General features: G+C 46.4%; 1 protein-coding gene across 1 annotated transcript in view; it reads right to left on the minus strand.

The window, feature by feature from the left end:
* The window catches only part of MRPS5 (mitochondrial ribosomal protein S5), a 109,829-nt gene that overhangs the window by 33,310 nt on the left and 50,174 nt on the right, over positions 1 to 26,345 (minus strand). The window contains exon 5 of the mRNA XM_090052614.1: positions 26,235 to 26,269. Coding sequence (XP_089908740.1) covers positions 26,235 to 26,269 — 35 coding nt within the window. The remainder of the gene's footprint in view (positions 1 to 26,234; positions 26,270 to 26,345) is intronic.

Consider the following 26,345-nt stretch of genomic DNA (forward strand, 5'->3'; position numbering starts at 1 on the left):
TATTCTTAAGACATGGCATGAGCTGATTCTTATGTCACATATCCAATACTACAACATGAGATGTACACCCATGTATTTTTTGGAATACCAATTCCTGAAGTAAAAGAATAAGGCAGCATCCTTCCCTCTTCTTTGCCCCTGTCCTCTACACTTCATTACTCATGGGGCAGGGCTTCTGCTCCTTTTTAGACAACATATCTGAGAGGGGTGCTGACAGAGGAAGCAAAATGACTCCAGTGTGATAGGTACTGGAATAGTAGCATTTCCATATGGGTGGATTTAACAGGGCTTGCAGGACATGTGTAAAAACACTTGGGATTGCCTGTCAAATGCATGACAACTGAAGATATATTTCTGATATGTAGTACTATTATGAACAGCATGAAATCTATTGCAACAGAATCATCATAAATTTATCATCAATTCTCCACAAACTGTCCTTTTCTGGGCAAAGATTAATATGCCACTGCTTCTATCAGATGACAAAATTATAGCTGAGGAATACCCAAATTTGCCTTCCCTTCTCTATAGAAAACATCAACAACAGAACAGGAATTCACCCAATGATTTGTAACTACAGCAACAATACATCTCCCCAAAGGCAAATTTTTGTAATGAAGTTGTGTTAGAAATTATATTAAAATGAATGCAAGCTAGGCAGAGGGTACAGCATGTTGTAGGGACAGGACATGTGGTAAATCTGTCACATTGTTCCCCCTGAACTGGTGACATGATAATGATCTCCAAGAATAAGATGCTCAAAATGGTACATAAACTCCTATACCTTTTGATAAGGCAACTTTATTTTAGGACATAGCCTCAGGTTATGTTACTGTCCAAGAATACAGCCATTAATGTGGATGAATATTGTACAGGTCATCAAGTCTCCTACAACCCTGGTCAACTGGTACACTACATGAAATATTTGCCTCCATGGGCGTTTTTTGATTCAATAGCAGGAGATATTAGAATTGACTATATCTTGCTTCAGGATAAACTTTTGGAATACATCAGGCCTGACAAACTTACCCCAAGGAGGATTACTCCGCGCTGGTCCGGTCCTGCAGGGACCAAACCAGGAAAGCCAAGGCTGCAACTGAACTCCAACTAGCTTCAGGCATCAAGGACAACAAAAAGTCCTTTTTCAGATATGTGGGGAGCCGGAGGAAAAGCAAGGGCAATGTTGGACCCCTGCCAAATCAGATGGGGCAACTGACACCCAGGAAAAAGCCAACCTATTAAATAGGTACTTTGCGTCAGTCTTTCATCAGTCACAAGGGATGCCCATGCCTGCTATGGGACAGGGAGATCCGGGTGATGGGGATCCCCTACCCTTCATCAATGCTGCCCTCGTGAAGGAACACCTTGAGAAGCTGGATACCTTCAAGTCAGCTGGCCCTGATAATCTGCACCCCAGGGTACTCAAGGAGCTGGCGAGCGTCATAGCCCAGCCCCTGGCACGGATCTTTGAGAACTCCTGGCGCTCTGGTGTAGGGCCCGAAGACTGGAAGAAGGCCAATGTGGTGCCGAACTTCGAGAAAGGGAGGACAGTGGATCCGGCTAACTACAGGCCCATTAGCCGGACTTCTATCCTGGGGAAGATCTTAGAAAAGTTTATTAAGGAGGCCATCCTTGAAGGACTGGCCCAGGCTAACATTCTAAGGGATAGCCAGCACGGGTTTCTTGCGGGTAGGTCTTGTTTGACCAATCTCATTTCCTTCTATGACCAGGTGACCTATCACCTGGACAAGGGAGAAGAGATTGATGTCATATATCTTGACTTCAAAAAAGCTTTTGATCTGGTATCCCATCATCACCTCTTGGCCAAACTGCCCAGTTGTGGCCTTGGCTCCACCACGATCCGCTGGCTGGGAAACTGGCTTCGTGGTCGGACCCAGGGGGTTGTGATTGATGGCAGTCACTCATCATGGTGCCCTGTGACCAGTGGGGTCCCTCAAGGCTCTGTCTTGGGACCCATACTGTTCAACATCTTCATTAACGATGTGGACATTGGAGTCAGGAGTGGACTGGCCAAGTTCGCCGATGACACCAAACTTTGGGGCAAAGCATCCACGCCAGAGGACAGGCGGGTGATCCAGGCTGACCTGGACAAGCTCAGCAAATGGGCAGACGAGAACCTCATGGTGTTTAACACTGATAAATGCAAGGTTCTCCACCTTGGGAGGAAAAACCTGCAGCATCCTTATAGGCTCGGCAGTGCTACGTTGGTTAGCACTACAGAAGAAAAAGACTTGGGGGTCATCATTGACCACAAGATGAACATGAGCCTGCAATGCGATGCTGCGGCTAGTAAAGCAACCAAAATGCTAGCGTGCATCCATAGATGCTTCTTGAGCAAATCCTGGGACGTCATTCTCCCCTTGTACTCGGCCTTGTTGAGGCTGCAGCTGGAGTACTGCGTCCAGTTTTGGGCTCCGCAATTCAAAAAGGATGTGGAGAAGCTTGAGAGAGTCCAGAGGAGAGCCACGCACATGATCAGAGGTCAGGAAAACAGATCTTACGATGACAGGCTGAGAGCCATGGGACTCTTTAGCCTGGAAAAGCGCAGGCTCAGGGGTGATCTGATGGCCACCTATAAGTTTATCAGGGGTGACCACCAGGATCTGGGGGAACGTCTGTTCACCACAGCGCCCCAAGGGATGACGAGGTCGAACGGTCACAAACTCCTGCAAGACCGTTTCAGGCTGGACATAAGGAAGAATTTCTTTACTGTCCGAGCCCCCAAGGTCTGGAACAGTCTGCCAGCAGAGGTGGTTCAAGCACCTACATTGAACACTTTCAAGAGCAAATTGGATGCTTATCTTGCTGGGATCCTATGACCCCAGCTGACTTCCTGCCCTTTGGGCAGGGGGCTGGACTCGATGATCTCCCGAGGTCCCTTCCAGCCCTAATGTCTATGAAATCTATGAAATGTACCAGGGCAGATCTGTACTGCAAGGATCATGGGTTGTGGCAGAACCAGCAGGGTCATCAGTGGCTGCAGCAAGACAGGCAGCACAGCCCTCACTTACTTTTGTGGTGCCAACAGCCATGTCCACCAAGACCTAGAGACCCCAGATTCTGTAGCAAGCTACTTCCAGTTACACCCCTCCTCCCCACACCTTCCAGTAGCTTGCTGTTCACCAGCAGACTAGGTGGAGCAGCTCTGCGGGATGAATATTTCCCACAGGCTGTTTGACAATGGCTGACAATGACAAAAGGAGGTAATTTCAGAGCCAATTCCTTCAGTATCCCATCTGGTCCTGTTGACTTGAAAGGATCTAGCTTCTCTAAGTAATCCCTAACCTGTTCTTCCACTACCCTAGGCTGTATACTTTCTTCCTCATCTTTGCATAAAATAAAAGATATTACAAAAAAAGCCTTGCCTCGTGACATTTCTTGGACCATCATGATTACAACAACACTCCAACCCCACTCATATATATACACATACACACACATACACGTGTGCATGGCCGATGGGGTTTGGAAACTTGGCAGTAGGAAAGCAGTGGTAGCTTAATTGCTGCTGCTACCCTGTTGTCATATTTGTGGACCTGTGGGGAGGCCTATGAGCTGGATGACATGGCTCTGTTCATCAGATCTGGCCCAGCTGGAGGCTTTGATGTAGTCCCAGCTAGAAGAGGTATTAACCAAGCCCTGCCATGAAGCTTCTGCTTTTCTGTTATTTTATTTACTCTCTCCTACTGTAAGCCACCCTGAGCCGTTGTTGGGGAAGGGCAGCTTGTAAAGCACGCAAAGAAACAGTGTGCTCACTTCTCTGACTCGATCCCATTTTCTTCCATGCCAACATAGATAGATAGCAGCAAAACAAAGTGACTCATCTAAACCAATTCATTCAGAGTACCAAAACTGATGAGTACTTGATTGAATCAGTACAGGAAGACAGCTCATACTCTCCAGTTTTTCTCCAGCTACATTATCTTCACACTAGAAACAAGCTGAGGTGGACAATAAACTGGGAGAAAGATGACCTGGATTCTAGTCTTGGCTCTGTGACTTTGGGCAAGTCACTCCACATGACACCCTCTTAACTCATCTGTTTAGATGCAAAGCTGTCAGGGCAAGGGACTGCCTCCCACTGGGCATCAGTACAGTGCCTAGCATAGCAGGCATTGTACTGGTCTTCTGCTCACATCTTGTGGCAATGAATTCTGAAAGTTAATAATATGCTGTATGAAAAAAACTTCCTTTTATTTTTAAATCTGCTTCCCAGTCATTTCATTGTGTTCACAGTTCTAGTATTGAGAGAAACAGTATACAATAAATTCTTTCTTGCTTTCTCTATGCTATTTGTGATTGTATAGACCTCTATCATCTCCTCAATTAGTTTTCCCATTTACTAAGGTAAAAAGTCCTAGGTGAAAAGCCTATTTGGCGTCTTCTTGTGCAAAAACCTTTCCAGATCCCCGATTTCCCTTGTTGCTCATTTATGTACCTTTTCAGCTTCTACAATATCCTTTTTTGAGGTTGTGATGATGGGGAACTGCACGCAGTATTGTTAGAGCACACCATGAATTTATACAGAACTATAATGACTTTATCTGTTTTGTTTTCAATTCTCTTGTTAATAATTCCTAACATTCTGCTTGCTTTTTGATGGCTGCTGGGCCCTTGCTGATGTTCTCAAAGAACTGTCCACAATAATTCCAACATCTCTTTGCTGAGCAGTAATAATTAACATTCAACCTTTCATCACATGTGCATATTTCAAATTACTTTTTCCCATCACTTATGACACTAAGCTTCATCTGCCATTTCTGGTGCCCACCTGCTTATTTTCAACAGATCCTTGTGCAAGATCTACCTGTTTATTGATGGTAAATGGAAGTACAGTAATACCTGGCTTAATGAATGCTCTGGGAGCAAAGCTCCTGTATAACAAAGTTGGCCAGCAATAAGGTCCCTGCAGGCTGGCAGAGTTCCAGCCTCCAGGGAGCTGGGAGGAAGCAGAAGGAAGGCGATGAGACAGGGGGTGGCACGTGCACGTACAGTACATGCACATGCTCCCAGGTAACCTTGAGATTCAGCTCTGGCAGGTAAGTGGGGGGGAAGAGTGGGGTTGAGGCCCCTGTAAGAAGGGAGCTGTGCAGCGCTAGGGCTGCTGCCCAGCCAGAGGGCACTTGGGGCTGCAATGCCAGCTGCAGGGCCCCAGCGGGGAGCAGGACAGAGCCTCGGGTGGCTTGTCAGGGGAGGGGGAGGCCAGCTCCTCTCTGCTACATGCACTTCCAAGGGGCAGTGGGGACCCCCCTCACCAGATCTGTACATGGGGCAGCTGCAGGCTTGGGTGCTGCTTTGAGGGGCACAACCCCACACTGCTGCCCTCACTGCAGCTTGGTGTGAAGGAGGTGCATCCCAGGACAGCTCAAAGCTTGCAGCAGCACGGAGATTCCCACGCAGTCCTGCTGCTCCCTGCTGTGCCAGGTCATGCCCTCTGGGCTGCGGAGGCTCAGGGGCAGGGAAGCAGGGAACAGTGGTGCCATGTGGAGGACCTGCTCGCCCCACGCTGCAGTGAGGGCAGCAGTGCAGAGCTCTGTCCATTAAAGCAGAGGCAGGTGCAGCAGGCGTGTCACTAGGACAGTGCAGGGCGAGGACTCAACATGGCTGGGAACAGCAGGGCTGGGTGGAGAGGCTGCAAGCTCTGCGCTCCAAGCAGTGGCACTGGCAGTGTGGGTGGCTGGGACCAGGCAGGGAGAAGAGCCGAGCTGGGCCCAGGGCCCACTGCGCCCATGCCTCCCCATGCCCAGGTTTGTTGTCCGGAGCTGGCACCCCCCATACCAGTGAATCTGCCCCCCAGCTCCACACTGGCCCTGGCTGCCTCCCTGCACTGGTCTCACACTGCCCGGGGTGGCCTGGAGCAGGGCCAGCCTCAGCTGCGCTGCCAGGCTGGAGGGGATGGACCCCTGGGAACCCAACACCTACCCTGCCATGCCCTGCATAGCCAGGGCTGTGGCTCATCCTGGGAGCGCAAGGAGAGGGTGGTGGCTCCCACTGCTGCATGTGCCCAACTGGGAAGAGCCCAGCGCTGCCCTGGCCCCAGTTCTTATTTAAGGTATTTTTAATATATGTATATGTATTTAAAATGCATGATTCATATTTTCAGGTCCATTAGACTTCATATTTATGAGTATTTAATATTTTCCTACTGTACCCACCCTCCTCTGAAGTCCTGGAATGCATCCCTATGCCTCCTATGCTATTTCTACCTCTGGTAATAAAGTTTCTGATAACAACGTGAAGTCATGGAATGCATCTACTTGTTAACTGAGGTATTACTGTATAGAGGAAATAATATTATGTACATAAGGATGAAAGGGCTTGTGAAATTTTGTGTTGGCCTTGTGTCTGAGCTGTTTCTATACCATACTATGGAGAATCCCAGGGAAGAGCAGCAATGTGAACCTGCTAAACCTGGGAAAGACTGCGAAGTAGTTGCCTTAGAGGAGCGCTGGGGATGCTCCCCGTCTTGGGTGTGCTAATTGGAATATGCCTGACATCACTCTAAGGAGGCTGCATTACATCTGTTTTTGGGTTTTGTACAGAATCTGTTTGGATGAAAATCTCTTTGGAGAAGGATGTTAAAAAAAAAAAATAGAATCATAGAAAGTTAGGGTTTGAAGGGACTTCAGTAGTCATCTAGTTTAACCCCCTGCTCAAAGCAGGACCATCCCAACTAGATCATCCCAGCCAAAGCTTTGTCTACCTGGGTTTTGAAAACATCCAAGGATGGAGCTTTCATGGAGCTTCTACCACCGATCACCATCACCAGGGTAATCGGGTTCCAGTCTTTTACTATTCTCTTAGTGAAAAAATTCTTCCTAATATCTAATCTAAACTTCTCTTGCTGCAACTTGACACCATTGCTTCTTGCTCTGTCATCTGCCACCACTGAGAACAATCTAGTTCTATCCAGGGGCAAGACTGTTGCCCTTTTGAACTCCTCTTCAGGTAGGTGAGGGCTGCTATTATGTCCCCTCTTAGTCTCCTCTTCTCTAAACTAAATAAGCCCAGCTCCCTCAGTCTTTCCTCCCAAGTCATGTCCCCCAGCCCGCTCACCATTTTTGCTGCCCTCCCCTGGACTCTCTCCAATTTGCCCACATCCTTTCTGTAGTGGGGGCCCAAAACTGAACACAGTACTCCACATGTGGCCTCACCAGCGCTGAATAGAGGGGAATAATCACTTCCCTTGACATGCTGGCCATACACCTACCAGTGCAGCCCAGTATGCTGTTAGGCTTCTTGACAACAAGGGCACACTGCTAGGTCATATTCAGCTTCTTGTCCACTGTAATCTCAGGTCCTTTTCTGGAGAGCTGCTGTTCAGCCAGTCAGCCCCAGCCTGTACTTGTTCATAGGATTGCTCTGTCCTAAGTGAAGGACTTTGCACTGGTCCTTGCTGAACCTCATGAGATTTCTTTTGGCCCAATCCTCCAATTTGTCTAGGTTACTCTGAATCACAGACCTACCCTCCAGCATATCTACTTCTCCCCACAGCTTGGTGTCATCTACAAACTTGCTGAGAGTACACTCTATGCCATCTTCCAGGCTACTGATAGAGACATTGAACAAAACTGGCCCCAGGACTGACCGACCCATGGGGCACTCCACTTGATACCAGATGCCAACTAGACACTGAGCCCTCGATTTCTACTCTGAGCCAGGGGTGGGCAAAATGCGGCCCACCAGAGCATTCTATCTGGCCCGCGGGACCCCTAACAAATTTAGAAAATTAATATTTATCTGCCCCTGGCTGCCTATCATGTGGCCCTCGATGGCTTGCCAAAACTCAGTAAGTGGCCCTCCACCCAAAATAACTGCCCGCCCCTGCTCTGAGCCCAACGCTCCAGACAGTTTTCTATCCACCTTACAGTCCATTCATCCAGCCCATACTTCCTTAGCTTGCCTGCAAGAATGTTGTGGGAGACCATATCAAAAGCCTTGGTAAAATCAAGGTAACACCAAATCCACTGGTCTTCCTGCATCTATAGACCCAGTCACCTCATCCTAGAAGGCAATCAAGTTGGTTAGGCATGACTTTCCCCTGGTGAACCCGTGCCGACTGTTCCTAATCACCTTTTTCTCTTCCAAGTGCTTAGAAATGGATTCCTTGAGGATCTACTCCATGATTTTTCCAGGGACTGAGGTGAGCCTGACTGGTCTGTAGTTCCCTGCATCCTCTTTCTTCTCTTTCTTAAATATGGGCACTAAGTTTGCCCTTTCCCAATCATCTGGGACCTTTCCCAATCGCCATGAGTTTTCAAAGATGAAGTAGAAGTCTACAGACTTCTAGGGCCAGATTTGGGAAAAGGTAGAAATTGGTGCAACATTATTAGAAGAGAGAAAAACTACTGGAAGTTGGGTCATTATGGGAGACTAATTTCCCTCAAATAAATTGGAGAAAAATGATAATGGTAGGACCCAGACATTGTGTATTCAATTGCTAAGAAATTTCTCCATCAGTCACTAAGCTAACAAAAGAGATGCTGTTTTAGGTTTGGGTTTGGTAGGTAGATGAGGATATTCTAGAAAAAAATGGTTATAGAAAATAAAACTTGGATTGGGTGATCACAAGGGGAAAGGTCATGTGTAGCAAGTTCTTTGAGGCAGTAGCATAACTGGGGGAGGGAGAGGGAACCAAGGCGGAAGCTCCAAGCTCCATCTTTGTAAGGGTGCAAAAATAGCCACTGTCATAACTGGCAGCTGGCAGGGTGCAATAGCCATTGCCACAACTGAAGGCTGCCCATGTTACCACTGGCAATATGACAGCAGGTGCTGCCCTGTTATGACTACTTTGAGGGTGTGTCTGCCCTGATTTGGTAGGAGGCTCAGGAGCCATACACTCTAACATACTTAATCCACCTGCTCCCATTCCAGGTCTGCACATGCCAGACCTAGAAATGAAGCAAAAAAACAGCTAAAGGCATCAGCCTCCCCTCCATCACTTTTGAGCACAATATAGACACTGAGGAGCAACTGGCCTGGGAGTAACCTCAAGGTTGGCATGTGCAGAAATGGGAATGGATGGATAAGGTGAACTCAAAAGTGGGGGCCCCAAAATTTCTGCGGAAGCAATAGAGACATCTACTCATAGAATTTTGGTTGGTTTAGCAAAGACAGATAGAGCAAATTAAGGCCATCTGTAACTACCCCAGGCAGATAAGCCCCGGGGAGTAAAACACCTATTTAAGATAAAGGACAATGAAGGCATTATAGACATGCAGCCTGCCATACCAAGGGACTGAACTCAGTGACCAGTAACCATTCCAGTCGTCTGGTTCTTATATAGCTTTCTGAACATATCATTTAATTTCCAGAAAGACTCTGACATGTTGAAAAGGTTATAACAGTCTTAGGAGTCCTGGTCTCTAGCATCCCCTGTTTAAAGACTACATGCAGTCTTGCTTGTATAAAAATCCTGAACTAAACTGACATTCACTAAAGACAGGCAATGAAAATGCAAACACATAAAACACAAGGGATGGTGACCAAGAGGCACTAGATTTCTAAAACTGGCAGAAAGCAAGCGCAGTGCTAGGCAAAACAATCAATCGGTCCTTGGCAGAGCATTGTGCGTTCCAACACCGTGGTTTCTTACAGTTTTCCCTTGCCTCTGTGCAAGATCGAAAAGGGTACTGACCTCAAGTGATGAGATTTAAGTCCTTAAATATTAGCAGCTCTCACTTTCTAATTGTGATCATAGTAAAACAACATACCCACACAGTACAGTGACATAGAACACCCTTACATGCTACTGTTGCTCAATGCCACAGCAGTAATGTAACTAGGAGTGGGTTAGAGGGCACCCAGCCCAGGCATCAACTAAGGAGACACTCCAGAATCACCCTCCACCCCTGCAGCCTGTGCCCTAGCAGCATACATGTGCTAGGAGGTTAAAAAATGTCCCTGTTTGGTACTGCTTTAAGAGCAACAGCCAGAGCAGACAGCTCATATGGTGGTGATGGTAGCAGCAACTCAGCCAAGGAATGTTTAGGAGTTCCCAACATGACTACAGTTGCTTCTTGTCATTGTCCCCTGTCCCCCACCCCCAAACCCCACTTGGCCCACAGTCTTGGAACTGTGCCCCTCACAGGGTTTACCCTAGGCACCAGATCTGCTCGTTATACCACTGGCCACAGGGATCACAAAAAGAGCCCAAGTATAGGAAAAAAGCAAGAAAAATTAATTTTAATATATGTGATAATGATATGAAGACTTGTAATTGAAAAGTAACAATGATCTGCATAACCTGTCAAGCACAACTGCAGCTACTAATCACCAAATATTTCATTACACTTACATTACCACCATCACTTTCTGTTTCTGTAATGCTTCTGTTTTAGAACCACAGCACTTAGACAGGAATAGAAGAAGCCTCCTAACACCTGAATGATAGAAATGTCATAATTTGGCAACTGGGAAGTGAGGCATAGAGAATCCAAGGTGCAAATAACAACAAAAATCTACAGGAAGGTGAGGAACAGGAAAAAAACCCAAATAAAACCCTTGTGTGACTGTCAATCCAATCCCTTAAAACTGGCTAGGCTAATTTTCCTTTGTGGCAGCCTCAGTGCTGATTATAAGATTGTCTAAAGTCCTGGAGGGCTTGTACCTTATTTCACAATTAGGGAAAACCAGGAAAAGAAGAAAAAGGCTGGTTTAAATGGAACTACCTCTGAGTATTGCTATTTTCTTGAAGCTATTGAGCACTTTAATTAATGTTTTTGTTAGGTTAACCTTACATTTTATTGTTCATAAAGTATCAATGAGATTGCCTCAGCATCTTTGTTTATAAAAGGTCTCAAAATTGTGTATTCAATGTCCAAAAACCTGCTGATAAAAACAAGTCAGATGGAAGACTAAAACAGCAACTTTAGAGCTCCCTAGCCACATTAAGTCCTTTCTGTTACATGTCTTGATCAGAATACAAAATAGCTCTACAAGGTCAAAAAAAATTAAAAGGGCATACAAAAAATATCGGTATATATTTTATCTATTTAAAGTATGAATACTAACAAGGCTTGTTTATTCCAAATCCCATACTTGTTATTATAAGTTATGGGATCATAATTACCTACTTGGTCTTGTAGCTGTCTCTGGATATCAGCAGCTTCTGTTGCTGACAACATTCCTCTACAAAATAAATTCTTACCTTTCTCTGTGCAAATTCATGTAATAAAATTATACATCACCATGCTGCTTATAAATAGCTTTTTTCTTATTCAAATAAAATTAAGCAGGCACACAGAAGGCATTCATAGGTTCAGCTGTGTGTGCGCTGAGGTTGAAAAAAGAAGATGCTAATTTCTTCCCTCTTCATTTTGGCAGCCAACTTCCCACCCAGCCAAAAGGTGAGCAGCTGCTAAGCAGGGATAAGCTTCACTAACTCCTTCAACTAATTATGAGTTCAGAAGGGAAATCTCAGTAGTGTTTTATGTCTTTTTAACCCACAGTTCAGCCTACCCGGTTAGTTTACCTTAGTGTGTTTTTGACTTTTCTAAGGGACCTTGTTAAATTAGGGTTCAGTGAGGTTAGAGGTGGTTCCTAATACTATTGGACATATGGACCAAAAGAGCTAAGGAACAAGGCAGAACATCACTAGGGCACATCACCGTGGTACAGGCTCCTCTTATATGAGGGATGCCACAACATACACTAGGAAGTAGTTATTAGGAAGCGAGACACAAGGGATACCAATAGCTAGACATCTCTCATTGCTGATTCTGCACCAGCTGTTCAGGATGGGGTCACTTCTCTTAATTCATAAAGTAGTTGTTTTTTAGACCACAAATTCATGCTGTTGCCCTCAGAAATCTGCCTTGGGAAAGTCCAACAAGGAGAAAAAAAACTACAACTGGGACTTGATTTATTGATTACACCATCCTGTACAAAGAGTCCTCAGTTAGTTTTCTCATAGCAAGAAAGAGGAAATCACAGAACAGTAGGACTGGATGGGACTGGTAAGATCATCCAGTCCAGTCCCCTGCTGTGGGTTCAACGAGGTGTTGTCCAACCTCCTTTTAAATGCCTCCAGGGATGGCGACTGCACCACTTCTGCTAGGAGTATGTTCCAGATTCTAGATAACCTTACGGGAAACAAGTTTTTCTTTATGTCCAGCCAAAATTTTTCCTCAACTAGCTTGTGCCCATTGGACCTCGTCCTCTCAAGAGTTACCTTTCTGAAGAGTTGCTCCCCTTGGTGTTCACCCCAGCATACTTGTAAGCAGCTATCAAGTCGCCTCCCACTCTTCTCTTACTCAGACTGAACAAACCCAGTTCCCAGAGTCTCTCCTGATAGGGCCTATCCTTCAGGCCCCAGATCATATGGGTGGCCCTTTCTCTGTACTCTTGTGGGCTTATCCATATCCTTCCTGAAGTGTGGTGCCCAGAAGTGGACACAGTACTTCAGCTGTGGCCCCACCAATACTGAATACAGGGGGAGGAGCACCTCCCTGGATCTACTGGCAATGCATTGGCTGATACTCGTCAGAGTTCTATTTGCCCTGCTGGTGATTTCATTGCATCGATGGCTCATATTCATCTTCTTGTTAATTGTCACCCCCAGGTCCTTCCAGATGCAATGTCAGCCAGTGGACATCACCCATTGTATAGTTATGATGAGGGTTCTTCCTACTCAAATAAGGGACCCAGCACTTGTCCCTACTGAACCTCATCTGATTGGATTGAGCTCATAGGCCCAGCCTGCCACGGTCATTCTGGATCCTTACCCTGTCCTCAAATGTGTCCATATTTCCCCACAGCTTGGCATCATCTGCAAACTTAATCACTGTGCTTTCCACTCCCTCATCCAAGTCATTGATAAAGATCTTAAACAGCATGGGCCCAAGCACTGATCCCTGGGGGACACCACTCAAGATGGCCCTCCAGGATGATGCCATTCCATCAGTTACAACAACTCGCTAGGATCAGCCTCTGAGCCAGTTGACAACCCACCTCACTATAGACCAGTCTAGTCCTGTACCCTCCAACTTAATTGAGAGACTCCTGTGGGACACAGTATCAAAGGTCTTGCTGATGACTAGGCAGACTATGTCAATCACGTATCCCATATCCAGCTGATTACCTGGTCGTAGAAGGACACCAGGTTTGTTAGGCATGACCTCCCCTTGGCAAAGCTGTGCTGCTTATTTCTTAATACCCCACCAGTTACGAGCTTGCAGTTGATGGTCTCAACAATTTTTTTGAAGATTTTTCCCAGGACCAAAGTCAAACTGACTGGTCTATAGTTGGCAGGGTCATCCCTCTTCCCTTTCTTAAAGAAGGGTACCACGTTAGCCCTCTTCCAGTCGTTTGGGACCACTTCTGAATTCCATGACTCTTCGAACGGCCTTGCTAGAGGCACTGCTATGAGGTCAGCCAGTTCTTTCAGGACTCTTGGATGCAGGTCATCTGGCTCAGCAGACCTGAACATGTCCAAATGTTCTAAGAGTATTTTCACCTGTTTGGGACTGATTTTATGTGAACTGCTGTCTCTCATATTATCAGGGCCTATGGACAGCTGATGAGTTCCCATCTGATCTCAAGAATACAGACGTGAAGCAAGTATTTAGGAGCACTGCCTTTTTGTGGGGAATCAACTGTGCGCTGGCCCTCCATATTCAGTAGAGGTCCAATAGTAGAGTTTGGGAATGGGAGGGCACTTGACGTACAGAGGCAGCATGGAGGAGTGCCCGGAGGGGACGAGAGAAGGAAATGAATAGGACATTAGTAATGGCATTACTGGCAGATTTGTCAGGGGGAGGAAAAATAAAATGCAAAATGAACCACATTCAAGATGGTGGCAGAAAAAACCCGAAATTTTTAAACTTGAAGACATGCTTATGAGGTATTCAAAGAGGAACAAAATGGCCTGAAGCAGAGCTAAGCAAATCCTCTCCTGGCAAAATGCATTTGTTTATGCCTTAATTTCTTAGGATACCATATGGAGACAATAAATCCCCTGAGAGCCGTGTTGCGAGATGAAATGAGAAATGCTCCTAAAGGTTTCAAAATCCTACAGCGAGGGAAAAAAAACACTCGGTAGAGAGGAGAACAAAAAGCAAGTCTTTCACCACCCAAATCTCTTCCTGTAAACTCAACTGCCCTATCATAGTAGTATGGCTGGAAGGGACCTCTAGAGGTCATCTAGTCCAAAACCCTGCCAGAGGTAGGATCATCCCTATCTAAACAATCCTATACAAATCCACCGTCTAATCTAGTAGCTCTCAACCTTTTTGGACACAAGGAACTGCTCTCTGGAAGAGAAATGCCCCCCCTCGATAACTTTTGTGAGTGGCATCCAATTTAGAAAAAACAAACAAATGATATATTATAGTGCTTACCCTCCTTACACAGGGACTGCACAATGGGGGTGAGGGACAGTACAGGCAAAGCCAAGCCTGAGCCTGGTTTACGTACTTAGTTTATCTAAGTATCTCCATTTGCCTTGCCACACTCTTCAAAGGATCTGGCAGCACCACAGGGTGCCCTGGCACCCTGGTTGAGAATCACTGAAAGGACCTTTGTGGTAACAATAACAGGCATATCATATTGACAACATGAGGATGCTAGCCATATCTCAAAGAACTACTTGATAAGCACAACTGTAAAAGACAGTAGTAATAATAGAGGGCAGTTGATGAAGAGCCACCCACTAAACATTTAAAATGGCATTTCATGGCAGCATGCTGATAAGTACAGTAACTCAAAGTAACAATCTTCTTTTGAAGTAAAGCTCGTACATACTACATTTGACTGGCAGAGTTGCATCTCAAAAGATAATAGATTCTCCTATTCTTAAAATTTCTCTGGACTGAAACTACGATTTACTCAAAAATAGCAAAAGATAACCAACAGCTTCAGAGGAACAAATTTAAGGACGCTGTCAATTTCCTCTAGGCTTATGAAAATTTTTTTAAAAGGAAGTAAAACAAAACGAAGTGAATGTCACATTTCTTCAATATTTGTAGGCCTTCTGGCCATTCCAATAAGTCTGAGTGTAGAAGGGCTTGTGATGAAAGAGCCACTCCAGCAAACACGCAACTTCTCAATTTCATAACTTCTTGCAAAAATGCTCTATCATGCTTTTGTTGCTTTTCACGTCCTGTAAATATGCAAAATTTTCTAAACCAACATCACAAATTGTGATAGTGCTGAACCAACATTGACGCTTTTCATATTATAGGGTTTTAAGCACGTTTTTCAATGAGGTTTTTTCATACCATTACAATCCAGAAAGTCATCACACATTTACAAATTTTGCCTTGGCACACAATTTAACTGCCCCCCACATCTATGACACCAGATGGGAAGTTTGGCTTCCTATCTCTTTCATGACAATTTTCACTATACCACATCCCATAAGATCCTGATGCCCTTCTTGATGCTTTATTCAAAAGGGAGTAGATGCTCCTTAAAAGTAGCATTCTGCACTGAGATCTACTGTTTAAATGACCTGTGCTGAAATAGCCTGCTTATATTCTTCCCTCCTGGGTTAGATGAGTTTAAACTTGTTTACACCTACAAATTCACTGCTCATAAAAACTTTTGGTCTTAGGTGTCGATGCAGCAAAATAAATAAATGACTGCCTGTTGCAAAATGCATGATTTCCTAGTCAGTTTAACCTAGTATTGGCCTTTTTCTTTTAACGCTGTAGTAAGGAAGAACAAGGAAAGAAGTCATTATTTTAGGTCATATAAAGAATCACTTCTACCAACAGAACCTCTGACACTGGAGAACTGGCCACTGTATCACCACAGCTCTCACTAAAATAGCAGAGTAAAAATGAAACTTTCTAATCTGTCAATGTAAAAAACACCCACTTGATTTGCCGTGGTGACCTCTGGGGTGGGGTCAGACAATGCTGCATCTCAGCTTTCATTTAAAATGCTAAGATGTTTGAGCCCATATAATTGGGAAAATGGGAATTTAAAGCTATACAGTGATTTCTTCCTAAGTGTGTAAGCGGTATGAAACAAGATCTGTGTGTGAAACTTCCCTGCCTCTCCAAAGCCTAAGGATACTCCTTCAGTGTTAACATTCAGCTATTGTATTGCCAATCATAATATCAAATGCCTTGGTGGTCCTAAAAGCAAACCTAGTTTACTGCTGAGGGATGCAAAATGTGAAGACAACATTGGAAACTTATATACTATTTAGTTACCACAAATCCTCATCCACCCTTTCCACATGACCTACTTTGGATCCAAAAAAAATCAATATCCCACATTTACAGCTCAGCCTTCAGATCATGGTTAGAAATGGCAGTGGTTATTTTCTACAGGAGCAGTTTGACATCAACTCATATTAAGTAAGATCTTGAGCTTAAGCTTATATGAAGGGCCAAGTGGTAAGGCTGACAAAATCAGCTCCACCCTCCCTGAAGATGGGGTGCAAATCAGAGTGTAAACACAAAGGCAGGGAGTATTCAAATATAGGCCACAGTTCTGAATGATGCTGAATACTGGTGTTGGAACTAGTAATAATTTTGTCTTGTAACTAAGGATATTACTAAATACTGCCTATACAAATGCCCTTGTTTCCATAGTAACTCATGGATTTTTAAAGGAGGAAGAGAGAAACTAATATAAGATGAATGGGAAGCAAACAAAATATGTGATGGTGTGGTGTTGTGTGACATTGAGAGTTGATGGCCACTATTTCTGGATCAAGAGTGTACTTCAGTAACGGCTCTATCACCAATAAAAGGCAAAAGATTTATATGATTTGAAGAGAAACCAGAGTATTGATTGCAGACCTGTACAACAAAAGCTTTAAGCTCCACCACCATAGCTTTTCTCCAAAAAAATGCATTACTTTGTTTTCCAACTGAAATCAAATTTTACTTCTTTCTCAGTTTCCTAGTGGTCTAACAACACTCTTGGTAGTAAGGATTTTGGATAGCTAACTCTTAACTTTAAGCACTGTCTCTAAGTAGTGAATACCAAAATAGCAGTATGATTTTAGTAATACACTATATTATACCAGCTCTTCATTTTTTCATCCAAAGGACTACAAAACTCTTTGCAAATGCTAACTAATTAGCTCTCACCCAGCACAAATATTTCCCACAGAAACACACTCATAAATACAGAAAGCTGGCAGCCTTTGACAAACACGAACATTTCCACTAAACATGCAAAAGGTATCTTGAAAGTAGATGTCATGCCATTGTAGGAAGAATGAATAAATAGAAGATGTAATAAGAGGTAGCCGGCATATTGAAATTTTCTTCCCCTACAACATTCTCCAACCCCACCCCATACATCAGACGCTGACAAGGGTTCTTTATAAATGGAAAAGAAAAGAAGGCCACATATTCCAAAATCTTAAATAAATATTTTAAGTTTTCTGTAATTTCCTAATCCCTACCATTTGAATTTAATAAGACTCTTGTTTCTATCACCCTCATAGGTTTTACAATGCTGTTGAAAAAACACAATAAAAGTTTCTAAGCTATTTTTTGCACAAGTTTTTGAATCATTTTAGATTAAAAAAGTAATTCATACTGAACTGCTACTTTAACATTTGCCAGTATTACAAGACATCGAAAAACTAAAGGTGATCTTTCTATAGCATATGCTACAGGAATCACTTGTCATTCCATCAAAAACTTAGTATATCTGACGTATTCTGGTGTAACTACTCTTAAAATACTTTAAAAAGAAACAACTAATGGTGAAGTTCAAGAAGATACAGATTAATTCCAAAATGTGCAACTGTGACTAAAAGGTTAGCAGGTACATCTGTAGCAGTCTATAGTATTTTGACTAAATAATCAGAAACTGGGAACTATAGCAAGTGTTATACCTTATTTATCAAGAAGCAGATAGAGACTAGTGGAAGTAAACATGGTTTGACAAAAACAGTTTTCTTAACTCATTTACAATTACTAAAATGTTATCAAAAACAGAAGATACACATAGGCTCACCAGTCTTTCTGTAATCTGGGGTGGCAGCTACTCTTCCAGTATTAGCCATGCATTGACCACAACCGTAACTCTATCAAGACTCCTTTAACTAGTCTGGCATATAACTGCATTTACTCAGATACAAAATTACCTTGAATATAAGACAACCCCCTACTAATTAGATTCTATATATGGAAACTTTATGACTTTATTATAGTTTTCCAGATACAGAATCTAATTATTGGAGATGTGCCTTTAACATCCTCAAGCACCACCCCCCTTACCACTGCTACAGCAGGGAAAATAAATCTGGGGGGTTAGGAAGCCCCCTTGCACTCCCTGACTTCTTCCTTCTGCAGCCTCTCCCTCCTCTCCTTACCTGTAGACCCTACTCTCCCTAAGCACATGGAAGTGAGGGGCAAATCTGAAAATAGTGCCTTTGAAATAAACACACCTGAAGTAATTCACAGATAGGCAAATTACTACAGGTACCTGAAGGCTTAGTTCATCCAGGATTGATGCATTTAATCTTTTTTGGAAACTGCTGCAAGTTTTAACACAGGTACTCTATAAATACACTTTTAAGCAGCATTTTGTTACTTCCTTATATATAGTACAAATGATGCATCCTATTAGTCCAAAGCTAAAAGGCTCTAAAGGATTTACCATATAGAATCACAAAAAAATTAGGTTTGGAAGGGACCTCAGAAGGTCATCTAGTCCAACCCCCTGCTCAAAGCAGGACCATCCCCAACTAGATCATCCTAGCCAAGGCTGTCTACCCAGGTCTTAAAAACCTCCAAGGCAGAGATTCCACAACCTCTATAGATAGCTTGTTCCAGTGCTTTACTACCCTCTTAGTGAGAAAGTTTTTCCTAATATCTAACCTAAGCTTCCCTTGCTGCAACCTGAGACCACTGTTCCTTGTTTTCTTACCTACCACCGAGAACAGTCTAGCTCTTCCTTGGAACCACCCTTCAGGTAGTTGAAGACTGCTATTAAATCCCCTGTCAGTCTCCTCTTCTCCAGATTAAATAAACCCAGCTCCCTCAGCCTCTCCTCAGACATGTGCCCCAGCTCCCTAACCATTTTTGTTGCCCTCTGCAATTTGTCCACGTAGTTTCTGTAGCGGGGAGTCCAAAATTGGACATAGGACTCCAGATGTGGATTCACCGGTGCTGAATAGAGGGGAACAATCACTTCCCTCAATCTGCTGGCAAGGCTCCTACTAATGCAGACTAGTGTGCAATTATCCTTCTTCACAACTAGGGCACATTGTTGGCTCATATTCAGCTTATTGTCCACTGTAACCCCCAGGGTCCTTTTCTGCAGACCTACTGCTTGGCCAGTCAGTCCCCAGCCTACACCAGTGCATGGGATTGCTCTGTTCTATGTGCACGACTTTGCCCTTGTCCCTATTGAACTGCATGAGATTTCTTTTGGCCCAATCATCCAGTTTGTCAAAGTTTCTCTAAATCAGTGTTTCTCAAACTTTTCGGTTGCAAGTACCCCCTAACTTCTGAACATTTTAATAAGTACCCCAACACTCAATTTTCCAGGGGGTTTTATATTTACAGACTACTGTGTACCATATGTTGGAAGAAAGGCAGTGTATATCAGGCCGTGATATAACAGATGTCTGATCTGGTGTGGGTAGGGTTGCCACCTTTTACATCGGGGTGCACAACTCAAGTATGTACCTGGGCTAGAGGTGATGTTGGGGCTAGAAGGGCTGAACCCAGCTAGAAGGGCTGAATCCAGTGCTGTGCAAAGCACGGCACACCAAATTATTACTGGGGAATTAAAAATTGTTTTTGCCTTGGTTTCGAAGGAGGAAGGGGCAAGTGGGAAAAAGAGGGTGAGAGAGAGACAGACAAGGAGGCAGCTGCTGCCAGCCATGGAGCCCAGACTCTTCCCAGCAGGTGGCTGGGAGGCTGCAAGCAGCCTGGGCTCTGTGGCTGACAGCAGCTATGCAGAGCCTGGGCTGGCTACAGCCAGGAGGCTGCAAAGAGCTGCTCTGGGATCACACACGTTAGAGCGGACGATGCAGGGGGGTCTCAAGGCAGCAGTCTGGAAAAGCCTGGTGCTGCTGCCAGCCCCTACAGAGAGTGGGGACAGGGTCTGAGGCAGCGCAACCCTTCCCCACTCCCTGCTTTGAGGTGTGCTTGCAGTCACCAGCATGGAGTGGATGTTGGGGTTGTGGAGCCCAGTGCACCTGTTTGCAGCCTGCCCGCTGCAGCTGCCCAGAGCCCAGGTTGGCTACAGGAGGGTGCTGGAAGTGGCAACAGGCTTTTCCTGGCATTTGGCGGTGGCACTGGGGGGCAGTTTGGGAAGGACTAAGGGGGTGGCAGCAGCTCCCCTCCCATCACTGCAGCCCGCCCCAAGCATCGGGAGGAACCTAGTGCCGCCACCAGCCCCAGCCTACAGCAGCAACCTGCTCCCTCCCGCACACAGTGAACTGGGCCCCGGGCGGGCCGGGTCATGGGGCAATCCCCACAGCGCAGGAGGGAGCAGGCAGTGCCCTGTCCCTACTACACTCCCTCCGTTGCTGGGGGGTGGGGGGGTGGGGGTGGGGGTGGGGGGGGGGGGTGGTGTCTCAGTCTGCAGGATAAAGCCCAGGCAGGATAAAGAAAGAAAAACTTACCTGCCTGTGACTGGGTCGGCAGGGAGTGCATGGGTGCATGTGTGCCCGCCACTCCCCCTCCTGCAACAGCCTGTAGCCAGCTGGGGGAGGCGCAAGGGGCTGGTAGCAAACGTGGCGGTGGCGATGGCAGGGGGAGCAGTGGCATTCCCTTGGTATGGGGGTTTCAGCACCTGTGTACCCCCAGGGGTATGCGTACCACAGGTTGAAAAACTACGCTCTAAATCCTAACCCTACACTCCAAAGCATCCGCTATTCCCACCGGCTTGGTGTCATATGTAAATTCATTGAGGGTGCACTCCATCCCATTTTCCAGATCACTGATGAAGATTAGGAACAAAACTGGGCCTAGGACTGACCCCTGGGGCATTTCACTTGAGACTGGCTGCCAACTCAGTCTTTGCAAACCCTTGCAGTCCAGGATGATTCTCTTCCATGACTGTCTTATCTGTGAGTCCAAAGATGGCTGATGAGGCCTATCTTGGATCGATAGATGCTGCTGCAGCTCAGAGATGTGTTTCCATGTCAGGTGGGTAGCACTGGATTTTTTATTTGGTCTGTGGCACACTGTTTCTGCTACTCCTGCTTTTCCATCTCCTGGTGTTGCTGTGAAGTTTCAAAGTACTGAGATCCCTGAAGCAGACTTTCTCCCTCTTTTAGGCAGCCCTGGGTGATAGTCTCCCATGAGCTGACACTGATGCATTTTAAGTTGGCCTTGAGAACCGTGAAGCACTTTCTCTGCTCTCCTCTTGAGCATATGCTGTGGCTGATCTGGACGAATAAAACTTGCTTTGCGAGTCTGGAGTCAGACATCCAGATGACATGGCTAGCCCAATGAAACTGATGCCAGATGATCACTGCCTCAATACTCATTGCGTTTGCTTGCAGGAGGATGCTAACATTGGTAAGTCTTTCTTCCCACCAGTTTCAGAGGATCTTCTGCAGGCAGTGTTGATGATACTTCTCGAACAACTTTAGATGTCTCCTGTACGTTGTCCACAAATCAGCTCTATACAGCAAGGTGGGGGATCACAACTGCTTGATAAACCATGAGCCTGGTTTTGGATCTGATGGCACAATCTTCAAACACCCATTTCTTCAGGCATCCAAAGGCTGCACTTCCACTTTTGAGGCAATGCTGGATTTCTTCAATGTCAGTCTTCCGTAAGAGATGGCTTCTGAGGTACATTCTCCAGAGTCTCACCCTGGATCTGGATTACTGGAGCTGGGAACTGTTCCGTAGGAGCTTTGTTGGTAGAGGACCTTAGTCTTCTGAATGTTAAATGTCGGTCCCATTTTCTTGCATGCCTCAGTAAAAACGGTGACAATTGCCTGCTTCCAAGTGAGTGCACAGTACAGCATCATCAGCGTACTGGAGCTCATTAATTGTGATCAGGGTGGTCTTGGTTTTGGCTTGGGAGTCAGCTGAGGTTAAACAGCTTACTATCCATATCCATTTGATAGTTTAGCTCCACTCCAGCTGGAAGCCTGTTGGTGGTCAATTCCACTGCTTTGCACAGTGGATCCCGGGTTGGTGGGTTGATGGTAACATTGCAACAAGGCATATTGAAAAGAATGTCAGAGCAATGATGCAGCCTTGCTTAACTGCTGCTTTAACCTCAAAGGGATCTGTGATAGATCCATTACTGAGAACCACTGCTGGCACACTATCATGGTGACAAATTTTGGTGGGCATTCATACTTCAGAAGGATCCTCCACAACACTTCTTGGCTGACAGTCTAAAGCAGTGGTCACCAATTGGTCGATACCTTGACTAGCTGATTGAGGAGCCTCTTGAAGTCAATCTGAGGCTAGGGGGGCTGAGTGTGTGCGTGCATGCATGTGCACACCACCCCCAGCCCAGCAAGTCAGTCTGTGGGGGAGGGAAGAGGCAGGGGCCAGACTGAGGCCCTTGCGGTGAGGGACAGAATACAGGAGCAGGACCAGGCGTAAGGTGCATGGGGGCCTGGCCAGGCAGGTAGACTGAGCTTGGGTGGCTCATCCAGGGGCGTGGAGGGGCTTCCACTGCTGTGCGCACCCCAGCAGAGGCCCTATGGGCCACCCCCATCTGTGTGCAGCAAAGGCGGCTGCTGTTGCAGGCTGGGCTTTGTGCCCCGAGCCCTGCTGAAGCTGGCCTGGGAGCAGCCCGATGCCATGTGCACCCACCACCAGGTGGACAGGGGACGAGGCTCAGCCCAGCAGCTAGATGCATGTGGCATTGAGCCACTACCAAGCTAGCTGCAGCAGGGCTTGGGGCACAAAGCCCAGCCTGCAACAATAGCCATTTCTGCTGCACACAGATGGGGGGGGCATGTAACTCCCAAAATGTGGGGTAGCGCGGGCGGCTGCAGCAACTGTGAAGGGGGTGTGGGGCTGGGGTTGAGGTGGGCCCTGCCCAGCCAAGGCAGGGGATGGAGCTGCAAGTGGCTTGTCCAGAGGGGTGCGGGGATGGGGGGGCATACAGCCTGGGAGAGCATGGGGGGGCATGTGCCCCCCGGATCTGCACATGGGGTGGGGTGGGATGAGGCAGTGCCAGGCTCTTCCTGGTGGGGGTGTTGGGCTGGATTGAGCTCAGGCCAGGTGGCGGCGGCATTGGGAGCAAGGCTATGCAGGGGCAGGGAGGGGGGGGGGCGGGGTGCTGCAGTTACCTGAAAATTCATTGCAGTATGGTCCAAACCCCTTTGTGGGGATGAGCCTGGTACAGCCTTCCCCTCCTCCTTCCCCTTCAGGGCATGGGGGCCGTGTGCCCAGAATCTGCGCAGGAGGGGAGGGCGGGCTGAAGCTGGGAGGCTGTGCTGGGCTCTTTCCAGCAGGGGGTTGGGCTGTACTGTGTTTGGGGAAGGGAGCAGCAGTGGTGCCGGGAGGGAAGTTTTGGGGGTGGCTATGGTGAATTTTCAGGGGGCTGCAGTCCCCCCCATAGCCTGGCTCCCAGCACTGCCGCCGTCCAGCCTGAGTGCAACCTGCCTCAAGACCCCCACCAGGAAGAGCCCGGTACTGCCCTGGCCCCACCCCGTGTGCAGATGCGGGACCACATCCCCCCCCCCATGCCCTCCCAGGCTGCATGCCTCACCTGCCCATGGACCAGCCACTTGCAGCTCTGTCCCACACCCTGCCTCGCCTGTGCAGGGCCTGCCCCAGCACCACTCTCTCCCCCACCACCATGGCAGGGGGCAGACTGAGGCCCCAGCAGTGAGGGAGGGATTGAGGCACAGGCAGGAACAGGGGTTGGGGGAAGTGGTGGACAAGCAGAGACCTGGGGGACATGTGCCCCCCAGGCCTGTTTGTCCTGCCACCCAGCCCAGCCAGGGCCCCACTCCTCCCTGCCCCTGCTTGTGCCCCGCACCGCTGGGGCCTTGATCTGCCCCGCCCCCCCAAGCCCTTTCCCCTCCCCGCCGCCCCTTCCCCCACAGACTTACCTGCTGGGGGGAGGGCGTGCCCTCAAATAATTTTTTTCTTCCTCTGCTTTGATCTGCCCCCACTTTTCCCTCCCCACAGACTGATCTGTGCAGGGGAGGGAGAGGGTGGCACACAGTGGATCCTGGGTTGCTTTCTAATTCAAAAAGTCATCTCCTAGTTGAAAAGGTTGGAGATCACTGGTCTAAAGCTTTTGTGAAGTAAAATAAGGTCACAGAGAGACATGTTGCTCCCAACATTTCACCTGCAGCTGGCAAGGTGTGAAGGTCATGTCAGTTGTGCCTCTGATGCCCGAAATCCACACTGAGATTCCAGGAGGAGCTCTTCAGCAAGTAAAGGGAGATGGTTCAGAAGGGTTCTCGCAATGGATTTTTCTTGCAGTAAACAACAAGGTGATCCCTTCTGTAACTTCCACAGTTGCATTTGTCTCTTTTCTTGAAGACTGTTACAATCATAGCATCCCTGAGGTCATCTGGGATTTCCTCATCATTCCAAATCCTTAAAATGAGAAATGAAGCTGTAATATGAGTTCCTCTCCTCCCTGTTTTAAAATTTCGGTGGGGATTCCATCCGTTCCAGATACCTTGCTGTTCATCGTCTGCTTGATGGCTTTCCTCAACTCATCAAGGGTGGGAGGGATTCTGAGATCATCTGACTGGGTGTTGTGGAACGGAGGTTGAGAACACTCTCATCAACGATAGTCTCAACTGAGAAGGTCTTCAAAATGCTCCTTCCAACGGGCATTGATGGCTCCTCTTTCCTTGATCATGTCTAGTCCATGCTTCGGTCTCAAGGGGGCTGGCCCCCGAGTGCTCAGACCGTATATGGATTCAGTGGCACTGAAGAAGCGTATCGTAGAAGATGAAGAAGCATATCATAGATGTCAGCCAGATGCTGAATCTCCTTATCCTTGTCTTCCCATCATTTGTTCTTGATATTGCCAATCTACCTTCGGACCTCTGCCTTGGCTTGTTGGAGATTCAGTTTTTTTGCTCAGAGTTGCTGTCATTTTGCCGAGCACAAAAGGCCTTGCACTTGCAATCTATCAACTCTTGGCTCTCCTTGTCACTCAAACCTGTCTTGATGCTTCCTGGTAGAGAATCCAAGCGTCTCTTCACAGGTACAGCTGCCAAATCACACTCCTATCTCACCAAGTGCTAGACAATATTCTTGTAACTGCTACCTTCATGCCAGTTCATGACTAGGAGCTTCCAGACCTCACAATCCTGCTCCCGTTGCCATTAGCTGGTCACCAAACGGCGTGAGGAATATGCTGGCATGGAAGACACCTGTGCAACAGAATGAGATCCCCAGTTGTCTTTGTCTCCTTGCCATTGGATCAAGGTCCTGTTCTGTCAGGAGCCATGTGGAAGCTGATGTGCAGCAGCTTCTCCACAATAAAAGAAGTCATGCACAGGCTGCCAACTAAACATCAAGTAATCGATCACTACCTTCTAAGCCCAAGATCCAGTTGGTTTTCTATCCACCTGACACTCCATTCATCCAGCTCATATTTCCTTAGCTTGTTTGCGAGAATATTGTGGGATACCATATCGTGGAGGGACGAGGAGGAGGGAAGAGATCAGACTCGCCGCTTTTCTTGGGCAGAGCTGCTTTCCTGGGCTGTTGTCAGGCTGCCTGCAGGGCTTTCTGCAGGGCTGTACAGAGCTTGGTGCTTTGCTCCATGGCTGTAGGGGCAGCAAACTAAAACTCCTCGAAGGAGTTTTAGTTTGCTGCGCCCAAAGTCATTTAAGGTGCATTACACTGACAAATTTCCTACAGTGGCTGGAATGAATGTCAATACACTGCCGAGGTGTGCAAACACTGACACCATTAAAGTGGTGCAAAAGCATTTAGCCTGCTTTAAAGTGTCATGCACACATGCCTCTCATTTCATCTACGCACAGCCTTAGTCTCTAGTATAAGAAAATGCAAGGAATGAAGTGCCATCTTTTGCTATCTTACTTTAAGGAAATAATTATTACTCAGTTTTGTCTTAAAATCTTTGCTTTTTCAAGGTCAGGCAAAGGTGCCAATAAATAAATCAGTATAGCATAGTAGATATGGCATCTATTGATAGAATGGCAGATTTTACTGACCAGTTGAAATAACTGTTTCAGATTTCCCTTAGTCAGTCTAGTCCCCATCACCATTAAGCTAATTTATCAGCCTTTGATAAATCAAAGTGCAGGATTAAAACATCACCACTGCTTAAAAATGCAAGTCTTTGAAAATTTTTTTAACACCCACCTGAAGTATTTGGCAGTCAAAGTCTTCATATTTTTCTGTTGGGAGAAAAGAAACAAGTATGCAGTTAATTTATGTATCCAATTACCTGGCAATACAGAACTCACCAGGTGA

The sequence above is a fragment of the Crocodylus siamensis genome, chromosome 1 (assembly GCF_052110815.1).
Source record: "Crocodylus siamensis isolate JL-2025a chromosome 1, ASM5211081v1, whole genome shotgun sequence".
Lineage (NCBI taxonomy): Eukaryota > Metazoa > Chordata > Crocodylia > Crocodylidae > Crocodylus > Crocodylus siamensis.